Raw genomic sequence first — 24,016 nt, 5'->3', positions numbered from 1 at the left:
ACTGGACATATCAGTGGAGAGAGGCTGTCCTGGCCAGGAGGGAGGGTCAAGTATATGAAATCATTCAGGATCAGTCATCCAAATAACAAAAATGAAAAGTTTTGCACAAATTGCACCAGTGACCATCCTGTTCACAAGAGAGAGTTTAATTAATTTTCTAAGACAAGTATTCAAAAATGTATTTTTATTCATAATTACTGCTGTAAGTTTTTTCTTGGATGTGTAATGCCATTCTCCTACCATAGAAGTCTCTATATTCCTCAGGAAGGTCTTCAAGGGTTTTTAGTGCTCTGTCCAAAATCTGTATTGCTCTTGAGGCTGCAGTGAGATCTTTGTTTCCATATGTATCTGTTTTATCATAGTATTCAGAAGGAAGCTGCTTCCAGAAAACATTGACTCCAACTCCAAATTCCTCAGAAGTCACATTATGGAACCACAAGGCTGGAGGGGCGGGGAGGGAATTTTGAAATATATTTTACACGTGTACTGAAAAAAATATTTAATTTCTAGTTATCAACAAGCAATTCATTTCAGTGACAGCTTTACAGGAAGATGTTTTAATCTTGCAAACATATTAGCTCTAAATACACCATGTTTCTATAAATTGAAGACTTGAAAATAGTTCTGAAAATATATTCGGGACTCTAGATTCTTTAGGTTAGATTAGATCACTAAATCTAAGGACATTTTTAGTAGTGATTTGTAGCTGGGAGAAGACTTCTAACCACAGAAAACATTTTTTGTTGATTCTTCAACTGTACATCCAAAACCATTCGGAAAGTCTCTTGTAATCCTTGACTTAGGACTGGTCATTTAACTACTATTCACAATCATGACGGCCTCAGAATGTATCAGGCACTTCCCATTTCACCCAACAAACTAATTTAGATTCAAGTGGCATCCAGAGTACAGCTTCAAAAATCTATAAAGGTATTTTTGTCTTCCCTTTTCTTTCCTGCCTCATGACTGGTCAATTTGAGAACTATACTTCTAAGGATACCTATCTAGTAACTATAAACATCATTAGCTGTAGTAGCTGTGAAAATCTCATTGGTGTTCAAATTATTCAGATATGGATTACCGGTACTTGAATTTTGAAATAATTAAAAATTGACCTGTTAATGGTTATACCAAGAGCTTTCAAATTAGCATAGTTACTATGAACTGTTATTTTTTTAATGTAAGAGGCACTTTATTCTAATTCAAACAGCTTTCTCCTTAATTATAGTGACCATCACTCCAACCTGATTAAATCTAAATTTGCTAAGAAAATTTGCTGCCCAAATGACCACCGACCAATCCAAAATATCCAAATCAATGTGCTAAAAAAAGCTTTGGATGAAAGAATAGTCATATAGGCTTGGAAGTAGCCCAAATTCTCACATTATCCACAAAAATTTAATAAATAAAATGGATGTAATAAACTGTCTCTTTTGGCTTTAACCCAACCATATAATAGGTCCGAAATCAATTTAAATGTGGAGTGTAAAAATGAGGAGCATTTTTTCAGACTAACACATCTATTAAAAGGCATAAGTTATTGGCTTATGATTGTGGCTACTATAGATCAAACAGCTTTCCTCTTACAGTATGCAGAATAGTATAACTTTTAAATAGTGTATGGTTCAACCTATCCATACAAAAACTGCTACTCTTCTCTATTGAAAGCCCAAAGGGAAACTTCCTACAATCTGAGTGATCTTCCAGTTGTATACAAGATGAAATGTTGCCTCTGGGACATTTAATCTTGTACTGGATTATGACATGAGTCTCACCCTCTATGCATAGAATGCTACAAGCAGGGAATCCCCACCCTTTCTTTATTGTCTTGCACTTTCCCCCTCCTGAAGTATATTGAAAAAGAATTAATTTCTTATTATATACCATAATTGAATCTTACACTGGTTAAAGATTAAGGCCAAGTAATTTTTTGCTGTTCAGAATTTTAAAGCCACATTGATTTTCTCCAGCTTTTTTCCTCCTATTATAGCGGCATTATACCATTTTTAAAAAAATTAATTTTTTAAAGAAGTTTTTATTAGTTAGAGTTTATATTATTTGATTTCATAGGTACTCACAGTTAAGAATGGAAGTGTGTTAATTTATTTTTTGAACTCTGGCTTAGCATGATGTGTGAATAGGAAGACCTATTAAGAACAAAAACTATGTCAAAAGCCATGGTTTTACTATGATATATAAACCAGGTCACCATAATTCATGGCTGAGATAGAACTGCCTTTTTACTGTGGTTTTAAATACAATTTGCTGTACATAAATATACAGTCATAAAAAATAGTCTCCTGTGACTGACTGACTGAACCGTCCTGTAGACAGTTTTCTACAGACATTTTTAAAAAAAGAATATAACTGAATTTGTTGTTGGTTTTCTTACCAGGAATGAATAAGACATCTCCTGCTTCCAGCTGACATTCATAACGTCTAGCCTTGATAAAGAGAGGATACTTCTTCATGTTTGGTTTATCCACATCTAATACCTCAGACTTTGTGCCTAATGAAGATTTCAATGAACAATCAATGACAATGCCTCTATTAAACTGTATTACTCTTAACGCTACCATATTTACACCTCTCATTGGGGAGTAAAACATCCAGGAGAGAAAGATAGTGTATGTATATGTATACACATAGAATACCAGGTGCCTCAAGTTGAGTGCTGGGCTGCCAGAATGATGATTTTCTATTTCTTTAGCTCTTTTAAGCTATCAAGTGGTACTAAATCAATTTTAGCTACATATGGTACAATTTAAGTCCAAGTCTTAAATTAGACCAGATCCTTTCTCTGTAATCTCAGAAACGCTACTGTTAAACTGATCAAAGATATTAATCACACTATTTCATTCCAGAGTAGTTTTGGAAATATATGTAGTTCAAGCAAATATCAAGAGATTGCTCTTCAGACTCATTTAGAATGCAGAAAGCAACTCTCAGCTATTTGCATCTAATTTGCAACTGCCTATTCGAGTTAGCTATTTTAGTAGGTGAAAAAAGACTGCATTGTTTTATTTGTTTTTTCTTTTATGTTTAGTTAAAGTCAATAGGCAACACCACAGGATGGTTTTATTTAAAAAGGATACAAGTAGCCATTCAGTTACAACTGTAATGGAGCCTGTCCATTACAATCGGAAGTGAAGCACCTCATTTTATGACTCTCCATCTCTGCTCTCCCCAATGCAAATGTGCAGGTATTAAATGAAGCATGGACACCTCAGGGTAGGATAGATCTTGGTAATAAGAAAAGTTCCAATAATTTAATGTCTGTTTACAAAGTTATCAGGTGTGTATCCTGGTAAAAAAATCAAGGTTATCCTGGATAAACAAAAGGATATCCAAAATTTAAAAAAACTTCAAAAGTTTACAAATGTGAAAAATTACAGATTCAGGGAAAGAGGCTCAATTAAAAGATCAAGGTTTGATCAAGGTTAAAAATGTAATAACTGGGTCTTGAGCCATTCAGAACCAGGCTGCAAAAGTTCAGAATATGCACAAGTGTATGCACACTCCATTAATGCAAGCGGCATAACCATTCGCTCTATTTGCCGGTCCACAAAGCTGGAGAGGTTGGGAAATTCTGATATAGAAGATAACTACTTTTAAAAGTTGTAAAAAAAGGATTATGCCAAATGTCTGAAAGGTACTTTACTGACAGCTATAAATATGATCCAGGTTTCAAAAGCAATACAAAGTTAAGTTTTTCTGACACTGGATCAAAGAACACAAGACACTTATTCCAAGGGTCCCTAGAAGTATCTGGGCAACCAAAGTGGAAACTAGAACATTACCAATAAGGGAAATGTGATCTAATGCAGGAAGAGTGTTCTTTAACCCTTATATACTGTCCCCTTTTAAGTTAGGTAACCCATTCAAACACACCTGATAAATATAAATATGGTGCATCACGGGGGCTGAACAGTACAACTCGTTTCTTTCCCGTCACCTGAATTAAAAAGTTATCCATTATCTACAAATATAAAAACAATAAATATTACTAAGCATAAGATCAGATAACACTTTCAATATCAAATTAGAGCTATCATATTAGCAGTAATACAGTGACTCTGAAATCAGATCATGAAACTTTGTTCTCTTGCCCTTTTCTTATGTGGACAAATAAGATTCTCCGTTAATAGAAGAACAAGCATGTAGAGAACACTTAGCATTAACACAAATTTTCACATTATAAGGGTAAAATTACATCTCTCATTATCTCTCTTTATATTTTTATCTCTGGGTACAAACCCACACAGAGGCATCCTCCTCGATCCACAGGTAACATTGGAACATCATCTTTCAGATGTGGCGAGGAGGGCATTTGCCCAGGTTCGCCTGGTGCATCAGTTTTGGCCCTACTTGGACAAGGAGTCATTGCTCACAGTCGCTCATGGCCTCATCACCTTGAGGTTCGATCACTGCAACGCTCTCTACATGTGGCTACCTTTGAAAAGTGTTCGGAAATTTCAGATCGTGCAGAACGCAGCCGTGAGAGCTATCGTGGGGCTTCCTAGATTCGCCCACGTTTCTACAACACTCCGTAGTCTGCACTGGCTGCCGATCAGTTTCCGGTCACAATTCAAAGTGTTGGTAATGATCTTTAAAGCCCTACATGGCATTGGATCAGAATACCTCTGGAACCGCCTTCTACCGCATGAATCCCAGTGGCCGATAAAATCCCACAGAGTTGGCCTTCTCTGGGTCCCGTCGACCAAACAATGTCGTTTGGCGGGCCCCAGGAAAACAGCCTTCTCTGTGGTGGCCCCGGCCCTCTGGAACCAACTCCCCCCGGAGATTAGAACGGCCCCCACCCTCCTTGTCTTTCACAAGTTGCTCAAGACTCACCTGTATCGCCAGGCATGGGAGAACTAAGACATCTCCCCCAGGCTTTTTATATTTCATGTTTGGTATGTATGTGCTGTATGGTTTTTAATTGTTGGGGGTTTTATATATTTTTATTATTAGATTTGTCCCATTGTTACACTGTTTCTTATTACTGTTGTGAACCGCCCCGACTCTTCGGAGAGGGGCGGCATACAAATCTAATAAATTATTATTATTATTATTATTATTATTATTATTATTATTATTATTATTATTATTATTATATAGATACACCAACAATGATTGTAGTATCTTTTTAAAAAGCAGTCAGAACATATTCATAATCCAATCCAAAGCATGCTGCCAACAAGCTTGGTCATGCTAAGAAACAAGAAACTAGAAAGTTGCCCTAAATGTGTAGAGTTTGGTAAATAGTACTAGTAGAGTTTAAAAAGCAGATATGGTGCCATTTTATCTATCAATCCAAATGCATAATTAAATCAGATATAAGAGAAATTATTTGCTACTGTTATTTCATTCAAATTATCTGTTTCACTATCTTTTTAATATTCAAACTGGATTCATTGTGTTTTAAGAGTTTATTATTGTTTGATGGAGTATAAATCCTTAATCTTGATTTAGAAAAAGAAGTCTGAAAGTCCTGACTTGTTTTAACACCTAGAGCGTTCCTTTTAAATATTTTTTTAAGGAAACACCACAAAACCCTCTTTGCATACAGGTAAAAATGAGTTTAGCATACTTTTCATTAATAAATGTTTAGGAATATATTATTTACATCATAGTGTGTCCAAAGTTGTAGACCTTCTGAACTTATGCGGAAGACAGTAGAGAAAAACTGTTCCTTATCAAAGTATTCTGGAATTTGAATGTCATCTGCCAATAAAGGAAACTGCTTTCTCAGATCTGCAATATCCTGAAATAAACGTATTTATCTTGACTAGAATTGCATATTATGCTAAGTTATAAAACAACATTTAGAAATCATAGCAAGGTTCATATAACACATGAAGCCAAAAGCAAACCATTCTATGGCTTAGTGCAATGTAATCACATCTGAAACCCCTGGATGAGGAAAATGATTATTAGGATAGAATGTTACAGAAAAACAAAAGGACCTTAAGTCCATAACTGTAAGTCTGCTAGTTTTCTCCCCCATGAACTGCAAAATCTGTTAAATTCAAGAGATTTTGATTAGCTTGGGCTACCAATAAGGCATTTAAAACAAGTCAAATCCATCAAATTTGTCCATATTTCGATTGAGGAAGTTCAAATAATACATAATAAGCATGGGAAATTGGCTTTCATTTGAAACCAAATCCTACTTTCATTTCCAGATTCTGAACAAATTGCGGCATAGATCTCACAAAGGAATAGAAAAAAATTGAATATGTCAGGAGCAATTTTAATATTGAATTGCTGAAATTAATGTGGATAAACAAGATAGTATTTGGCTGAGAAATTCACTGAACAGTCAAATTAAATACTGATTTACAAATGTCTTTCCAAATCATGAGTCAGGGAGTTGCAGGGTACAATAAAACTCTTTTTTCAAAAACATCTATTTCCTCATTTGTCCCAGGAAATAACAGTGATAGCACTAGTCAATCCCTTTATCAGCTTTATGATTCTCTATGGTCTCTATTTAACCTTGCTGTTGTGTTCGCATTTACTTTACATTTGTACTGTTTCAGGTGTAACGGAATGCAACAATTAGTGTGTAGCAAAAAGAAAACAAAACATAAAACCCCCACACTCATAGTTAGAACCCCTCAAATGTGGAAAAGTCAATTAATCACAAGTTTGAGATCCACATGACAAATAATCTACAGGTCTTAAATTTCATTTCAGGTCATATTGACCCGAGCAGAACAGCAAGGTTAAACGTAGTAAAAAAGAACAAATTTTGGACAGAATTTATGTAACGATTATCTAGGATAGCTCAGAGGAGAACTAACATTTTTAGGATGAGTTTTTATATTACATAATGTACTCACTTTTCGGGGATCATCTCCCAGTGACCGTAAATAATATTTTTCATCCTTAAAAATACAAGAACATAGAAAATAAATTGCAATGAATAGCCACATTAATATTTAACTGACTTATCAAGTACCATGCAGTTTGATAGCTGAAAAAGAACCTATACTAAAAAAATATCAGCTGAACATATTAGTAAGCAAATAATATATTACCTCAGAAAGAAAATAATCCGAATGTTTGATTTCAGCTGCTCTCTTTACAAATACATCAAAAGGCAATGTTCTGAAATTCAAAATCAAATTATAAAAATATTTTAAACAAATGGGAATGACTTTTAACAATAATTAGCTCAAAATATCTTCTTTGATCAAAGAAAAATGATACACAGCTGTTTAACATTAATACATAATATCCTTACTAGAATTTAAATGCCACTGACATCAGTGAAATGAACTTTCTGAAACAGACTTAGAATCAGCTTGAAATTTTCTGCAGATCAATTACTGGTAAATTTATGTTGGTTGCCATATCAATGGATTCAATTCCTCTATAATTAATAAACTACCGTGTTTCCCAGAAAATAAGACACTGCCTTATATTAATTTTTGCTCCAAAAGTTGTGCTACATCTTATTTTTGGGGGGGTGCCTTATATTTCTCAAGTAAGACAAATTCACAGGCAGAAAAACTGACACCCCCAAAGAAAGTGTACCGTACGGTACACTGATTACGGTACGGTACCTGTCAGTATGGCACCCACCCACACAAACAACGGCACTTATATGGTACGTACAACAGTATACTCCTGCTATTGCAGCTTCCGGCCACCAGAGGAACTACAGTCTACGCACTGTAGTTGAGACTGTAATGGCGGTGAGACAGCAGCAGACTATGTCTGCTGTACTGGACGGTACAAAGCGATAGAAGGGGCCAGCAGGTGACGCCACATTATTACGGTACCGCTATAAAAAGCTTTGAATGGTACCGTATGTTTTTCCAATGTACCGTATGTAAACTTGACTAACCTTATTTTCAGGGGGTGCCTTATATTAGCAAATTCTGCAAAACCTCTGACATGCCTTACTTTCGGGGTACGTCTTATTTTCGGGGAAACAGGGTAGTGAAGCAAGTCCAGTAGCAGAATTAGGAATAGAATCCTCAACAATTCCTAGACCTATGTACTACTCTGCTCCCAAAATGCTTTCTACAAGATTAGTGGACCTCTCAAAAAATTCAGGTGGTAATGCTAATGGCACAGGGGGGAATTGGGAACTACAATAAGGAAGATAATTTTCTCTTCCCCAGCTTAATAGATGGAAATTCCTTGAAGAAACTGAATGAAGAATTCCTAATAACATGAAAAGAATGCTGGATCCCCACTTCCATATGACAGAAAACTATCAGAGTAATCTCAGTAAAATAAATTTCATGTTGAAACTAATGGCTTTATTTCCAAGGATTTTCTCATACAGACATTAGCTCCCAACAAACCACTTGATACAATATCACCTTATGATGTTTGTTCACATTTGTAGCAGTATGCATAATTGCTTTCATTTTTTAATGAGAGTAAGTCTGATTGTAAGGTAGAGTACACTGTGCAGTGCAAAATATGCACTTCCGTCGCGATGCGAACCAGTAGGGAAGGGAAGGGAACCCACCCCAGCAAGTGACAAGTCTAGAACTAGAACAACAACATCTGAGCTACCACCAGTTCCCACTTACAGAAACAGAGTAAAGCTTTGAACAGAATACCTATACACAAAGTTCTTACTAAGGAAGTTCATCTGTGGCACAGTGGAAACATGAACCTTTACTTCTTTTTTTCCTGATGCTTGACACAGGTAATCTACTGTCCATTTAGTCACACAAGGGCCCAGATCTATTTCTTTCAGTACTGCAGGCTTTCTCTGAGAATGAAAAAAAAAGTTATTGAATTACATGCCACCATTTTGCTATTAGAAACAAACAACTATGATAATGATGGCTAACCTTTTTTTTGCCGTTTGCCAAAAGCACACGTGCGTGACAGTGTGAATACATTCCGGCAGGCATAATGCAATGTGCCTGCCCCCTGCACATACGTGCCTATGCATGCGCACACAGCTCTTTCGCTCTCTCACACACATACACACTTTGCACATACACACGTGACCCACCCGCATGAAATGTATGCTAAATCTAAAATTAAGTACTTACTTCTATGGTATGTCTAATTGCAAACAATGCTGAATGCCTATCCTTCAAATTCAAGACATTATCTTCTAAGCATTAGAAGGGAGGGCACGCACCTGACATGGTATTCCTTTCCGAGCAATTGAGTAATGGTCTGAGACTAAGGGGCTTAGAAGCATTGCCTTTGTCATGGTCAGACCATTTCCTACTACGGCTTGACTTCCTGGCTCCAATCCTTCCCCGCAGGGAGGCGGAACCAATTAAGATGTTCCGCCCCAGACGCCTGATGGACCCAGAGGGCTTTCAGACGGCGCTTGGGGTTATTCCAGAGGCACTCGTCCACAGTTCGGCGGAGTCTCTTGCGGAGGCCTGGAATACGGCTGCTGCGGAGGCTCTCGACCGGATTGCGCCTTTGCGACCTCTCCGCGGCGCTAGACCCCGTAGAGCCCCATGGTTCAACGAGGAGCTCCGGGAGTTGAAACGCCAAAAGAGACGTCTAGAGAAGCGATGGAGGAAGAGTAGGTCTGAATCCGATCGAACACTTGTAAGAGCTTTTATTAAGACTTACAAAGTGGCGCTCAAGGCGGCAAGATGCGCGTACCATGCCGCCTTGATTGCATCAGCGGAATCCCGCCCGGCCGCTCTGTTTAGGGTGACCCGCTCCCTTCTTAACCAGGGGGGAGTTGGGGAGCCCTTGCAGAGTAGTGCCGAGGATTTTAACACGTTTTTCGCTGATAAAGTCGCTCAGATCCCGGCCAACCTCGACTCCAATTGTAAGACAGAGTCGACTAACAACGAGTCAGTCGAGTTGACTGGGGCACGTACTTGTCCACCTGTCTGGGAAGAGTTTGATCTGGTGACACCTGATGAAGTGGACAAGGCCATTGGAGCTGTGAGTTCCGCCACCTGTTTACTGGATCCGTGTCCCTCCTGGTTGGTTTCGGCCAGCAGGGAGGTGACACGGAGCTGGGCCCAGGAGATTACCAACGCTTCCTTGGGGAGGGGAGTTTTTCCATCACTCTATAAAGAAGCGCTCGTGCGCCCCCTCCTCAAGAAGCCCTCCCTGGACCCAGCCGTACTTAATAACTATCGTCCAGTCTCCAACCTTCCCTTTATGGGGAAGGTTGTTGAGAAGGTGGTGGCACTCCAGCTCCAGCGGTCCTTGGAAGAAGCCGATTATCTAGGTCCCCAACAGTCGGGTTTCAGGCCCGGTTACAGCACGGAAACCGCTTTGGTCGCGTTGATGGATGATCTCTGGCGGGCCTGGCACAGGGGTTTATCCTCTGTCCTGGTGCTCCTTGACCTCTCAGCGGCTTTCGATACCATCGACCATGGTATCCTTCTGCACCGGCTGGAGGGGTTGGGGGTGGGAGGCACTGTTCTCCAGTGGTTCTCCTCCTACCTCTCTGGCCGGTCGCAGTCGGTGTTAGTGGGGGGTCAGAGGTCGGCTCCTAGGTTTCTCCCTTGTGGGGTGCCTCAGGGGTCGGTCCTCTCCCCCCTGCTATTCAACATCTACATGAAACCGCTGGGCGAGATCATCCAAGGACATGGGGTGAGGTATCATCAATATGCGGATGATACCCAGCTTTACATCTCCACCCCATGCCCAGTCAACGAAGCGGTGGAAGTGATGTGCCGGTGCCTGGAGGCTGTTGGGGCCTGGATGGGTGTCAACAGACTCAAGCTCAACCCGGATAAGACGGAGTGGCTGTGGGTTTTGCCTCCCAAGGACAATTCCATCTGTCCGTCCATTACCCTGGGGGGGGGAATTATTGACCCCCTCAGAGAGGGTCCGCAACTTGGGCGTCCTCCTCGATCCACAGCTCACATTAGAAAACCATCTCTCAGCTGTGGCGAGGGGGGCGTTTGCCCAGGTTCGCCTGGTGCACCAGTTGCGGCCCTATCTGGACCGGGACTCATTGCTCACAGTCACTCATGCCCTCATCACCTCGAGGTTCGACTACTGTAATGCTCTCTACATGGGATTACCTTTGAAAAGTGTTCGGAAATTTCAGATCGTGCAGAATGCAGCTGCGAAAGCAGTCATGGGCTTACCCAGGTATGCCCATGTTTCACCATCACTCCGCAGTCTGCATTGGCTGCCGATCAGTTTCCGGTCACAATTCAAAGTGTTGGTTATGACCTTTAAAGCCCTTCATGGCATCGGACCAGAATATCTCCGAGACCGCCTTCTGCCGCACGAATCCCAGCGACCGATTAGGTCCCACAGAGTGGGCCTCCTCCGGGTCCCGTCAACTAAACAATGTCGGTTGGCGGGCCCCAGGGGAAGAGCCTTCTCTGTGGCGGCACCGACTCTCTGGAACCAACTCCCTCCGGAGATCAGAACTGCCCCTACTCTTCCTGCCTTCTGTAAACTTCTCAAAACCCACCTTTGCCGTCAGGCATGGGGAAACTAAACATCTCCCCCTGGGCCCGCTGAATTTATACATGGTATGCTTGTGTGTGTGTATGTTAGTATAGGGTTTTTTTTAAAACTTTTAATATTTTAATTAATTGGATTATGTATTGGATTGTTTTTTCACTTGTTGTGAGCCGCCCCGAGTCTTCGGAGAGGGGTGGCGTACAAATCCAAATAATAAATAATAAATAATAAATGAATACAAGTACTATTGGGGCTAATATACCTAAGGATATCTCCCCCTCTGCACCCTGATTTTTAAAATGATTTTTTAAAATAAAAAATAAAACAATAAATAGAAATCTCTTAGGGTTATGCAAACTGATTCAAATCTGGAACACCCCACTTTGAGGGTCAAAGCTGTTTTGAAGGCTAAATGGGATTTTCAAGACTTTGGAAAACTGTTCGAAAGTGTTTCACACTCAAAACTTGAACCAGAATATTTTGAATTCTAAACAAGTCACTTCAACATGCTTGAGATGTGTAATATTCTGCACATCTCTACGAGGTTGAAAAATAAAGCACCATCAAATATAATCAGAATTTCTAACAATGAGCCTGAGTGCCCCACACAGCATTTTTTTTTACCAATAAAAATTTGTAAAATTTTGGTTACAATTGAATGTTGGGAGTATGCTAATCTGATCAGGGGTGGGGGGAACCCTTAGTAAAACAAGATAATGAGTACTCTAGGAGGCTAAAGATTGCTGGGGAATTATTTATTTGTTTGTGATAAATTTGCAAGTTGTGAACACATCTGAACACATCCACTCTGGAAAATACCTTCCGCAAGTGCACTTAACATGCTCCCAAAATCAGCCTGCAATCAATTTTCCAAATAATGACAATTAACAATGAAAAACTTAATTTATCTCCATCTCCTGTTTATCTGGAGAAGGAAACATGTCTTGCTTTATGTGCAACTGGTACTGATTTAGGATGTAAATACTAACCAGATATCTGAAACCCAAATTGTTTTTGTTAGGAATAACCAGGGGTGGGCTGCTGCCCAGACAGGAGGGACACAGTGGGGTAGCAAAAATGGAGCTCCACCCCAGAGCATCCAATTTTCACTGAAAAATGTTGAAAGAAAATGCAGGACGTCCTGCATAAGCCATGGCCAGAGTGTGGTAGTAAAAAATTGGGTAGCCCTTCACTGGGAATAATCATAGACAAATATGAGAAAAATAAATTATAGTTAATGCTGCATATTTTAACTGCAGCAAGAATAGCATATGCCCAGAAATGGAAAAATAAAGATGCTCCTACAGAAGAAGAAAATTTATTTAAAATTCTAACCATGCACAGAGATGGACATACTGTCCTTACAGGACAAATTGGATACAGATTATTCTGAAACCTAGAATACATTATATAATTGGATAGAGAGGAAAACCAAGATTAAGGGCTAGAAAGTATGAAGAAGTTCTAAATCAATCGAAACTTAAACAGATATTGGAAAATTAATGGGGGGGAGGAAATAATCAATACATATATACTGAATAGACCATCATGTAGCTTTTTGTTATCTGTCTGTACTGTGTTATATTGTTACCTATATGTTGTATTTTTTAAATGTACTATAAATAAATAAAAATTCAATTTAAAAAAATGTATTCTTTCCCCTGAAGTCCAAGAAACAACTGTTACCGTTTTTGTTGGGGGAAAGATCAGAAGCAATGTGAGAAAATATTATTTTACTGAAATAGTAGATGCTTGGAACAAACTTCCAGCAGACGTGGTTGGTAAATCCACAGTAACTGAATTTAAACATGCCTGGGATAAACATATATCTATCCTAAGACAAAATACAGGAAATAGTGTAAGGGCAGACTAGATGGACCATGAGGTCTTTTTCTGACGTTAATCTTCTATGTTTCTATATTTGTATGTTTTTATTAATACATTTTTATACTTTTAAATTTTTTACTTATACCAATTATTCCTATTTCTGCCAGAACCACCACCCGGCGAGTTGGACCGCCCTAAGAAAGACCGGCCTAGAACTCAGAGCCCCCGTTTTTTAGGTCAGCACCAGCACCACGCTTTACCGTGCCTTTTCTTGGCCACGTTATTTAGAAAGTGACGGAAAGGCGGCGTTTGAGCCTCCGGGTCTCACCTACCAGAGGATAGACGTCCTGCAAAAACCGCTCCCGAGTAACCCCGGTGTACTGCGGGACTGGCTGCCTCTCCATGGTGCCGCTCGGTTCACTTCCTCCTTTTGAGTCCGGCGGTGATTTCCCTCCGCTGGCAACGAGGCCACGAAAAACCAATGAGACCCTTCAGCAGCCCCGTGGCCCTGAAGGCGCCCACCACTGCCGGGAGACCCGCGAGGAGAGCCTCGCCCCCTCCTGTAAAACGCGAGGGCGGAGCGAGGCGCCCGTTCCTTCCTGCATTCCCGAAAGGCGACGCAGAGGCCGCTCCTTCTCCGCGATTGAAGCCCGTTCAGCGCCTGCCGACACACCCCTCCTCCTCCTCCCCCGCTTCTCTTCCGTCGCTGCGGCATGACGGGAGGGCCGAGGCGGGGAGTTATGGGGCTGACCCGTGGAGTCCTCTGCAGGCGCTGGCAGCTGCAGGGGCTCCCGGTCATCCCGAGGGGCTCAGCCAGCGCCCAGCGCGGAGGGGTCGCCCACCTCCTGCCTCCCTCTGCCCGATACCCGTTTGTGCCACTGGGCCCCGCGCGTTTTTATAGCAGCGGCCACGGCGGCGACTCCAAGACGGAGGAGCGGGCGTTCTTCTTGGGGTTCCCCAACCCCTTGAGGTGGCTCCGCACCCGCCTCTACTTCTTCCTCATCCGCACCTACTTCGACCGCGACTTTAGCGTGCAGGAGTTCATGCAAGGGGCGAAGCACGTGAGTCGCCCCGCCGCGTTTCGGGGTGTTATAGGTTCAAAAGAAGGGCAGCTTCCCCTTCCCCCTTTTTTTTCTTTTTTAACGGCTGATTAAATGAAGATGGTGTTATGGCTGTGCCTCTTGTCCTCTTGACCCCTGCCTGTGGGTCGTGGTCTTTCTATTGCATGGGTTTTTAGCTCAATAAAATCACAAGGTCCTGCCCTTCTGTACTTTGAATTAAATGAACCGAAACTGTTTGCATTGCATTCCAGTCTATATATAGAACCTGCATCTTTATCGGATTCAGCATTTCAAATTGAGGCTACTGTATAATTAGCTAAAAGACTAGAAATAATGTTTGCACTATAAGCAGGGTGAATAAAAATAGATGATTCTTTTAAAACATGTTTTTAAAAAATTCATTTTTTTAATTTAAATTGGATGTTTTAAAATTAAATTGGATTTTTCTTTTATTTTTATCAAATTTATTTGATAAATGCTTTTGGAGTAAACATCTATCTAAAGATAGTTTTCTATTTAAGATACATTAATAGTATAGTTTATTCAACATGAAATGGAGCTTGGTTATGTAGCACATTGATTTTCAACCTTTTTTGAGCCGCGGCACATTTTTTACATTTACAAAACCATGGGGCACATTGAGTGGAGAGGGGGGGCGGCTAAAAAAAGTTTGGACAAAAAAATTTCTCTCTTTTCCTCCCTTTCACTCTATCTCTCTCTCCCTCCCTCTTTCTCTCCCTTCCTCTTTTTTCTCTCTCCATCCCTCTTTCTTTCTCTCTTCCTTCCTTCCTCTTTTTTGCTCTCTTTCTCTCTCCCTCCCTACCTCCCTCTGTCTTTCTCTCTCCCACCTTCTGTCCCTCTCTTTCTCTCGTTCTTTCTTTTTCTCTCCCTTTCTTTCTTTCTCTCTCTCTCTTGCTTTCTTTCTCTCCCTCTTTTGCTTTCTTTCTCTCTCGTTTTTTTCTATCTCTCTTGCTTGCTTGCTTTCTCTCTCTTGCTCTTTCTTTCTCTCTTGCTCTTTCTCTCTCTCTCTCTCGCTTTCTTTCTCTCTCTTTCTCTCTCTCTTGTTTTTTTTCCTCTCTCTGAGCTTTGCGGCACACCTGACCATGTCTCACGGCACACTAGTGTGCCGCGGCACACTGGTTGAAAAACACTGATGTAGCATGAGGCTGAATATTCTGCAATATTTATGTTTTTGGTAAATTCATTCAATGAATCCAAGCTCTGCAAGCTAAATAGGAAACCTTCCTTTTGTTTTCAAATAACAATATTAAAGATCCTAACTACCAGCAAGAATGAGCCCTTACATTTAAAGAGCATTTCAGGTCTGTCATGGCCTGTTAACCCGCATCCACTCATCTGTTGTCTGCCCTGTCCTTCACCTTGTTGTGTCACTGGTACACCACTAGCCATCCTATTAAAGTGAATGGGACTGTTGGGGAGTCAAGGGCGGGTCAGAGGGGAAGCCACTACCAACAGAGATTACAGCTGCTCTTTAAAAATTAGTTGATTTAAATCAAGCCTTTTTACACTACATTACTAATCATGATTTAAATGATCTACCCTGCTTATAATCAAGCTGCAAACTTGTGCTTAATTGTGGGAATCTTAATTAAAGTAGCTGTTTTCTTTGTTTTATAGGCCTTTACTGTTGTGTCAAGTCTAATTTCTCAGTGTAAATACGATGTATTGGAAGAACTTGTATCAAAAGAGGTAAAATATTTAATATCTCTCATATGTGAAAAACAAGATTCTCCTCACTGTTCCTTGAACTGAACATTTCTTTTTTTACAGAGGACAGCATCAGCCAGCTTTTCACAACATAGTGGATTTGTTAGGTGCCAGCTCCTATATTTGCAGTATAAATTTGGCCATTTTGACTAAAAATTGTAAGCATTTAAGTTCTATGTATTTGGAGAATGTGAGAGGAGATACCACTGCTTTAAGTTAATTAAAAGTGGAAGAAAAAATTTGGGTTTATATTTATATTCTATTCCTAAAGAACAACAAGCAAATAGCATCTAAATTGATAGGTTTTTATTCCTATAAACTTTGACAATATATGCTCAATTTTCTTAAAAGGGCAACAATCAGGTTACCATATTTTTCAGAGTAAAGATGCACCCCTTCTCCCCTAAAAGAGGGTCTGCTGCAGAAGGGTGGCTTATAAATGTGAATAAATAAAATAAATAAATATACCTGAATATAGCCATTTTTAGCCTCCCAAAGCCTCGCCCCCATATCCCATTTTTGCAAAAAAAAATGGGCTGTTTTTGTAAAAAAAGCTTTGTGCATAGGATTTGGGAGACCCGCAGTGTGATCCTGGGGGCTGGGGGAAGGCAAAAACACCTGTTTTGTTTTAAAGGCAAAAAAAATGAACTTAAAAAAAACCCTGGCATTTTTATCTTCCCTGAGCCCCAGTTCTTAACACTCTGCAGGCCTCTCAAACCCTCTGTGCACCCCATTTTTGCAAGGTGGATGAAAAACAGGCCATTTTTTGCAAAAAGGAGGTGTTTTTGCTTTTCCCCAGACCCCAGGAGCACTCTGCAGGCTTCCCAAGCCTTCTGCATGCCCCATTTATTTTGCAAAATAGGTGAAAAAATGGATTATTTTTTGCAAAAAATGGGGGGAACAGAGGGTTTGGGAAGCCTGCAGAGTGTTCCTGGGGGATGGGGGAAGGCAAAAACACCTCCAATTTTGAAAAAAAGGGGGGGGGCAATTTTGAAAAAAAAACCCAGGGTGCGCAGAGGGTTTGGGAGGCCTCCAGAGTGCTCCTGGGAGCCTGAGGGCAAAACCTTTTTTTTCTTACCTCTTTGAAATTTTGTGTGTCTTATACGTTGGTGCATCTTATAGTCCAACACCACAACTGTTTGTTCCCTTTACTCTAACTTAGGCTTTCTCACAGTTTATCTACTTCGGTTGTGCTGTCATTTCTAGAAGTAGGATTTCAATTATTTATTTTTACATTTTTACACTTCATTTCCATTTCCATAATGTCCAAAAATGCCACTTCATTTCCAAAAACAACTGCTTACAGTTTTAGTACATCTTTTAGTAAAGAAGGGATGGTCTGAATATCCAAGACCTTCCAAAAAAGTGTGGCATGACTTTTTCTCAGTAGTGGAACGCTTACCTACAGTCAGTTTCCCACAGTATCAGCTTTGAACAGCTTTTAGAAGGAAGACTAAGTCTAATAGAACTATTAAATGTTTTATAAAGGTGCCTTTAAGGACACACACAGGTAATCCTTGATTTACAATTACAATTGTGCCCAGAATTTCTGCTGCTAAGCAAGACAGCCTTTAAGTGAGTTGTGTCCCACTTTACACTCTCTTTTTGCCACATTTGTTAAAAGAATCACTGCAGTTGTTAAATTAGTAGCATGGTTGTTAAGTGAATGTGACTTCCCCATTGACTTTGCTTGTCAAAAGGTCACAAAAGGTGATTGCATGACCCCCTGCCATAAATACATGCTAGTAACCCAGAGTCCGAATTTTGATCAGATGTTCATGGGGATACTGCAGTGTAAGTGTGAAAATCGGTCATAACTCATTTTTTTCAGTGCCGTTGTAACTTAGGCTGGCCACTAAACAAATATTTGTAAGCGGAAGACTACAGTGATCCCCCGATCATTGCGAGGGTTCCGTTCCAGGACCCCTCGCAATGATCGGGTTTTCGCGAAGTAGCGCTGCGGAAGTAAAAACACCATCTGCGCATGCGCAGATGGTGTTTTTACTTCCGCAGCAGCAGCGAGGAGCCGAAGATTGGGGTTTTAAAACACCCGCGCGGCTTACAAACTGAGCCCTAAAGCCAAGCGCTAAAGGCGAACTTCTGCGCTTGGCTTCAGGACTCGGTTTGGAAGCCGCGCGAGTGTTTTAAAAGGTCTCCGCCAACAATGGGAGCTTCCTAGCACCCCCCAAACCCGGGTTGGGGGCTCGGGGGGGTGCTAGGAAGCTCCCCATGATGGCGGAGACCTGTTAAAACACTCGCGCGGCTTCCAAACCGAGTCCTGAAGCCAAGCGCAGAAGTTCGCCTTTGGCGCTTGGCTTCAGGACTCGGTTTGGAAGCCGCGCGAGTGTTTTAAAAGGTCTCCGCCAACAATGGGAGCTTCCTAGCACCCCCCAAACCCGGGTTGGGGGCTCGGGGGGGGGGTGCTAGGAAGCTCCCCATGATGGCGGAGACCTGTTAAAACACTCGCGCGGCTTCCAAACCGAGTCCTGAAGCCAAGCGCCAAAGGCGAACTTCTGCGCTTGGCTTCAGGACTCGGTTTGGAAGCCGCGCGAGTGTTTTAACAGGTCTCCGCCATCATGGGGAGCTTCCTAGCACCCCCCCCCGAGCCCCCAACCCGGGTTTGGGGGGTGCTAGGAAGATCCCATTGTTGGCGGAGACCTTTTAAAACACTCGCGCGGCTTCCAAACTGAGTCCTGAAGCCAAGCGCCAAAGGCGAACTTCTGCGCTTGGCTTCAGGACTCAGTTTGGAAGCCGCGCGAGTGTTTTAACAGGTCTCCGCCATCATGGGGAGCTTCCTAGCACCCCCCCCAGCCCCCAACCCGGGTTTGGGGGGTGCTAGGAAGCCCCCCATGCCGGCGGGAAGACCCAGGGAACGTTCCTTCGGCCGCCCAGCAGCTGATCTGCCGGAACGCAAACTCCACCATCTACGCATGCGTGCAGATGGTGTTACTTCCGGGTTGAAAACTCGCGATATAGCCGTTTCGCAATGATCGGGGTCGCGATACCCGGGGGATCACTGTACTTGTATAGACATTATAAGTAATGTCAACAACAGCCACTCATTGAAAGAGGTTTTCTCCTCTTTTATATGGAGCTTCACAATCCACACAAAACATAAGTAGATTTTCATCTAATAATTATTTAAAGTAAGACTGAGATGTTTAAAAAAGATTTGACTTTTGAAGTGGCAGAGAGAAATGGCAGCATAGTTTCAATAATTATTTTATATAACTCTTAAATGACTGATTAAGTGAGTTGGTGTAATGGAATTAGTAAGCACTAACATTAACAATCCCATTTCCAATCCAGGTGATTCAGGTGTTAAAAGAGAAGCTCTCTTCATTGTCTGAAAACCACAGAAAAGCCCTGGCTGCAGAGATGGATGAAATTATGTTCACGGCAACAGGCGATGTGGGCATTTACTATGATGACAGTGGTATGCCTTCATTCTGGTTCACACTCCTTAAAAGCATCCCTCAACCTTTTTAAATAGTGCTTAAAACTTCTTTTCTATCTGTTTTAATTACAGTATTCATTTTGAGCACCTGTCTGCTACTTTGACATGTGTCTGCTTTTGTATCTATTTCATTGTGCCAGCAATTTTGGATTAGCCTAATACATGAACCAAATAGTGGCAATTCATGCTTTGTCTCTGAAAGAGGCTTTGGGGCCATTGCTGTCCTTTTTCATTCTCTGTCTGTGTGTCTGTCTGTCTGTCTGTGTATGTTAGAGACACAAAGATGTATTCTTCAAATATTATTCCTTTCTCTGTTTTTAAATTTATATTGTGCTATAAACAGGCAGGAAGTTTGTTAGTATCCTGATGTCATTCTGGTATCTGAGCAGTGCTGACATCCCTGATAAGACTCCAGAAGGAGCCAAAGTATTCCAGATTGCGCTTAGTGGTGAAAGCATACCAAAAAGAAGACATCTTTTATTAGCAAACTACGAGTAAGTCAGTCATTGATTTTTCTACCTGACTGGTTTTGTTCATTGGGAATGAAAAAATGTCAGTGTACTTTAAACGAGGTTCTCTAAGTATATAAGTGATGCTGCATCTTTAGCAATATGCCTGACTAATCAAGAGAAAAAAAATGTATTTATTGGAAAGCCAGTGTTGCAGAGAATAAATATCACAAGCAGTACAGTATGAAAAAAAATGTCCTAGGAAGCCAGTAATAGTTTAAGTTGATCTTTCAGAAAGGCAAACGTTTATAATCAGTTTATAAAGAAGAAACGGAACAGAACAATTTCTCTATCTAATATGTTTATTTTAGCCTAAAAAGGTATCTAAATATATGGAATTGGTTTATAAAACGAACACTGAAAAGTTAAAACTGTAACAAGACAATATATAATGAAGAATTTTGATTGGAGTGATTATAGGAGACCACTTATTTGATTGGCCAGTAGCATAACAATATTTTAATAAATAAATACATTACCACGGTTTTTAACATAATGTCCAAAAATATTTTTCTCTTTCTTCTATTGTAAAAGTAGTAGAAGTTAGTCTTGCAAGAATCAATTTTATGTGACTGTTTTCATCCACCATCACAAGAGAGGTTGTGCAGACAGGATTTCAGTTAAAGCTATTTGCAAAGGTCTGGAGCAAAGACTCTGGAGCAAATTTGGGGAGTGGGTGAATGGCTAAAAGCCATTTTGGTGGATCAAATGGAGAAATTTGTCCTTGAGACGCTTTTCAAGAAAAAAGTGAATCACTTTGTATCTGATTTTATCACATAAGATTTCTAACTGCAAACCATTTTCTCCACATATTGTCATTCATATATTAGAGAAAAAAATAAATGTGTATATTGGAAGACTGTATTGGTGTACCTATATACTGGCTTTAGTTATATTTTGTGGGATTCTCTCTTACATTCTCTTTCTTGTATGATTTATGGAAATTAATGTCCAACACATCTGCAGAACATGCTGTTGGGATGCCTATTCAAGAGTGATAGAAGCCAGAGCAGTATTCATAAACATAAATCCAAATATGAAGATGACTTTTAATAAGGCAGTTAAGAATACCTTTTTGCTTAGCTGTAAATGAGAAGCAAATGTTTAGAGAGAATTGTCCTTAAGCAGAAGATTGTGCAGATCTCCAGTTCTAAGAACTCAAAAATGAAAATGAATAGGGGTCTATGTCATTATATCAATTTTTCTCCAACAATTTTCTTTTGAGTATAGTTGAAACACAAACAAAAAAAATAGAATCTTGTATCACTTAAAAATACTCTCTTGCATTTTTTGTAATGATCACAAATGGTATTTTTCTTTGCATTAATGACATTGATTTGTCTTTCTTTGTTTAACATCAAAGTTTCTTATGGTGTTGGAGACATTTTTGAAAATATGAGGGTCTTGGCATAGAATAATAATCAAAGCCAATGAGATAAACCCTCAGATGGTTCTAATAAGTAATAGACATTATTGCAGAGAACAGTTCTTAAAGAACAATGTACAGTAAGTGTATTCCAAAGAAATGTCAGAATGACAGGAACTTTTTGGTTCATTCCTATAGCTTTTCTCTGGCTCCAGCTGGATGTTTGTGTCTAATCTCTGCTTTTTTAAAAAAAACTATTATTTTAAGAAATACAGTTCTTATCTGAGAGATTTGGCAGCCAGGTTTTAAATCTATTTTTATAATTATGTTTGTTCACCACTTTAATATTACTTTTGTGTTTGTAATATTAAGGCCATTCGTAAAGTGTTTGTTGCTTGACTTATGTCTTCATTATTTTACTTTGTTTTTCCTAAAGGTTTCGAAGAGAATTCACACAGGGTGTGAAGCCAGACTGGATGATTACATGGATTGAACACCCAAATCTATTGGACTAAGTTTCTAGAACAAAGACTTTTGTATACTAGTAATATTTTGGCATATCAAAAAACGTCTCAAGATTTGTATGCCACAATACATAGTGGACTAATTTTGTGGGGTTTGTCTGAATACCATCTTGCTCCGAACAATATAAATAATGTCTTTCCCACCAGAGTTGAAAGCACAGTTTGGACCAATATGTAATGGGGAACATGTTAAGTTGGTATGATAAACATCTTGATGTGCTCTGGAAGAAGATAATTCATAGTTCATAATTGAACATTTCATCTTTTTTCTTCAACCATCTTCAGAAAGTGAAATGGGTGGTCTCAAAAAAATTAAAAAAGAGGAAGAAATGATCTTCCAAGTATCAGACTTTACCTGACTCCATTGATACACGGTACTGAACAGCCAAGGTCTTGGTTTTAGGCTCAAGTACACTAGAATGCATAATTTACTTTTCAATGGACATATTATCTGGATCATTCAACAATGAACGTAAAGATGTTTCAATAGAATTCGTATTTATACCAGAATTAAGTTTTCTACTGGGTTTTTTTTTTACTTTGGTACTTTTTTCTGTATATTTGGTAATGAAAGTAAAAACTATAATAGCCATGTGCAACTTTAGCTGAAATCCAAAATATGGTATAATGTGCGGCATAGTTCCCTCTAAGCTGAGCAGTGAGCAATCGCTCACTTAAAAATCATCATCAACTCAGAGTTTTCCAAACCTGCCCAGAAGCCGAGAGGGAAATTTTATTATTATTTCTGTGCCGCCCAGTCCCGAAGGGACTGCCGCTCAGACACTATACTTTTCCGCCCACCCCCAAAATAATTAGAGGGAACACTGATGTGCGGTATGGTATGGGGTATGGTATGATAAACTTAATTTCAATGTGAGGCAGCTTTCTGTATTTTCTTTGTGATATAGCAAGAGCCTAAATGTAGGTCTTCATACCCATAAAATATATAGGACTAAATTGACATGTATTAAGTGGTTAAAGTCCCAAGGTGACTACAGTATTCTCAAAAACATTCACCAATTGCTCCTTTTATCCCTTTAAAATGATTTATTGAAACTGGACAGCATAAGATGATTTGAATTGATTCTCTGAGATTGCAAAATATTTTGTGATATTTTAATTTAATCTTCAAACTCTCCTGTTTCAGGACACTGAAGAAAACATATCTAGGTATGTCTCAGTTAATGAAAGAATAACAGAACAGCCAACTGACCCGTGGCAGGCTGCTAGCCAGTACGCCTAATTGGGCTCGTCTCTGCGACTCTGGAAGTTTGAGCGGAATTATGCTTCTGCACCCTTGCAGGTAGCAAACTCACACATGGAGACGCAGGTGCCCAGCGAGGTTTTTTTCTTACAGGCACGGGCGCAGAAGCATAATGCTGTTCAAACTCACGGTACCTCCAGAGCCGCGGAAACTATCCCAATTAGGCGTACCAGCTAGCAGCCCACCACTGCAACTGACCATCCAGTTAGCCACTTCCACAGGGATCACTGTACTTGTTATGCGTAGACAGCAGGCACAGTCCCTGGATGCTAGGAGCTCCTTTCCATGAGTCAGACTGTTGATCCCCTTGATCACTCAGATCACACTAGATGATCTGCTGAAGCGAATGCCATCATTTATTTTCCTGTTGTCACAGTATAAGAGGGCTGCCAGTCTGAATCCATTTATTTTGGAAACCATACTGATGCAAGGTATTTAGGCTTATTACTCTAGGGCAGGGGTGTCAAACTCAATTTCATTGAGGGCGGCATCAGGGTTGTGCTTGACCTTAGAAGGGTGGGGAGTGGGACCAGGAGGGCGTGGCTGAGGGTGGACATGACCCGGGACTCATGTCAGGGGCACCTGTGCTGGCCAAGTGCTAAGATAGGACTTCCCTGAGACCCACCCTCACTCTCATAATCTTTTTTTCTTCCCTCTTTATTCTCCTTTCTTCTTCTTTCCCTTCTTTCCTTCCTTGCTCTCTTCCCATCTTTCTTCCTTTGTCTTTCCTCTTTCCCTTTCTCCTTTCCTCTCCCTTCTTGCATGCTCACATGCAAAAGAGGACACGTTTCTCCTTTTGTTTCAATTTTTGTTTGTTTTGATAGCCTTCTGCCAGCGCAAATGGAGCCGGGGTTGGGGAGACATGAACAACTCCCCCCCCCCAGCTCTT

General features: G+C 40.4%; 2 protein-coding genes across 3 annotated transcripts; one reads left to right on the top strand and one right to left on the bottom strand.

The window, feature by feature from the left end:
• Positions 1-130: 130 nt before the first annotated feature.
• TYW5 (tRNA-yW synthesizing protein 5) lies at positions 131-13,928 on the bottom strand. 2 transcript variants are annotated; one of them, XM_070732087.1, is made up of 8 exons: positions 13,551-13,928; positions 8,589-8,743; positions 7,047-7,116; positions 6,849-6,893; positions 5,630-5,767; positions 3,892-3,979; positions 2,393-2,509; positions 131-441 (listed from the first exon to the last, which is right to left on the bottom strand). In XM_070732087.1, the coding sequence occupies exons 1-8, from the start codon at positions 13,620-13,622 to the stop codon at positions 185-187; spliced, it is 942 nt and encodes a 313-aa protein (XP_070588188.1). In that variant the 5' UTR covers positions 13,623-13,928; the 3' UTR covers positions 131-184. The 2 variants fall into 2 exon arrangements, with proteins under 2 accessions (XP_070588188.1, XP_070588189.1); XM_070732088.1 differs by having other exon boundaries at positions 3,892-3,955; positions 13,551-13,795.
• MAIP1 (matrix AAA peptidase interacting protein 1) lies at positions 13,792-22,373 on the top strand. Its single transcript, XM_070732089.1, has 5 exons — positions 13,792-14,279; positions 15,918-15,989; positions 19,317-19,443; positions 19,808-19,958; positions 21,776-22,373. Exons 1-5 carry the CDS (start codon positions 13,932-13,934, stop codon positions 21,852-21,854), a joined length of 777 nt encoding a protein of 258 aa, XP_070588190.1. The 5' UTR covers positions 13,792-13,931; the 3' UTR covers positions 21,855-22,373.
• Positions 22,374-24,016: the final 1,643 nt, after the last annotated feature.

The sequence above is a fragment of the Erythrolamprus reginae genome, chromosome 1 (genome assembly GCF_031021105.1).
Source record: "Erythrolamprus reginae isolate rEryReg1 chromosome 1, rEryReg1.hap1, whole genome shotgun sequence".
In the NCBI taxonomy this organism is placed as follows: Eukaryota; Metazoa; Chordata; class Lepidosauria; order Squamata; family Dipsadidae; genus Erythrolamprus; species Erythrolamprus reginae.
The sequence above is the reverse complement of the archived record's forward strand: the minus strand, read 5'-3'. Positions and strand labels throughout refer to the sequence as shown.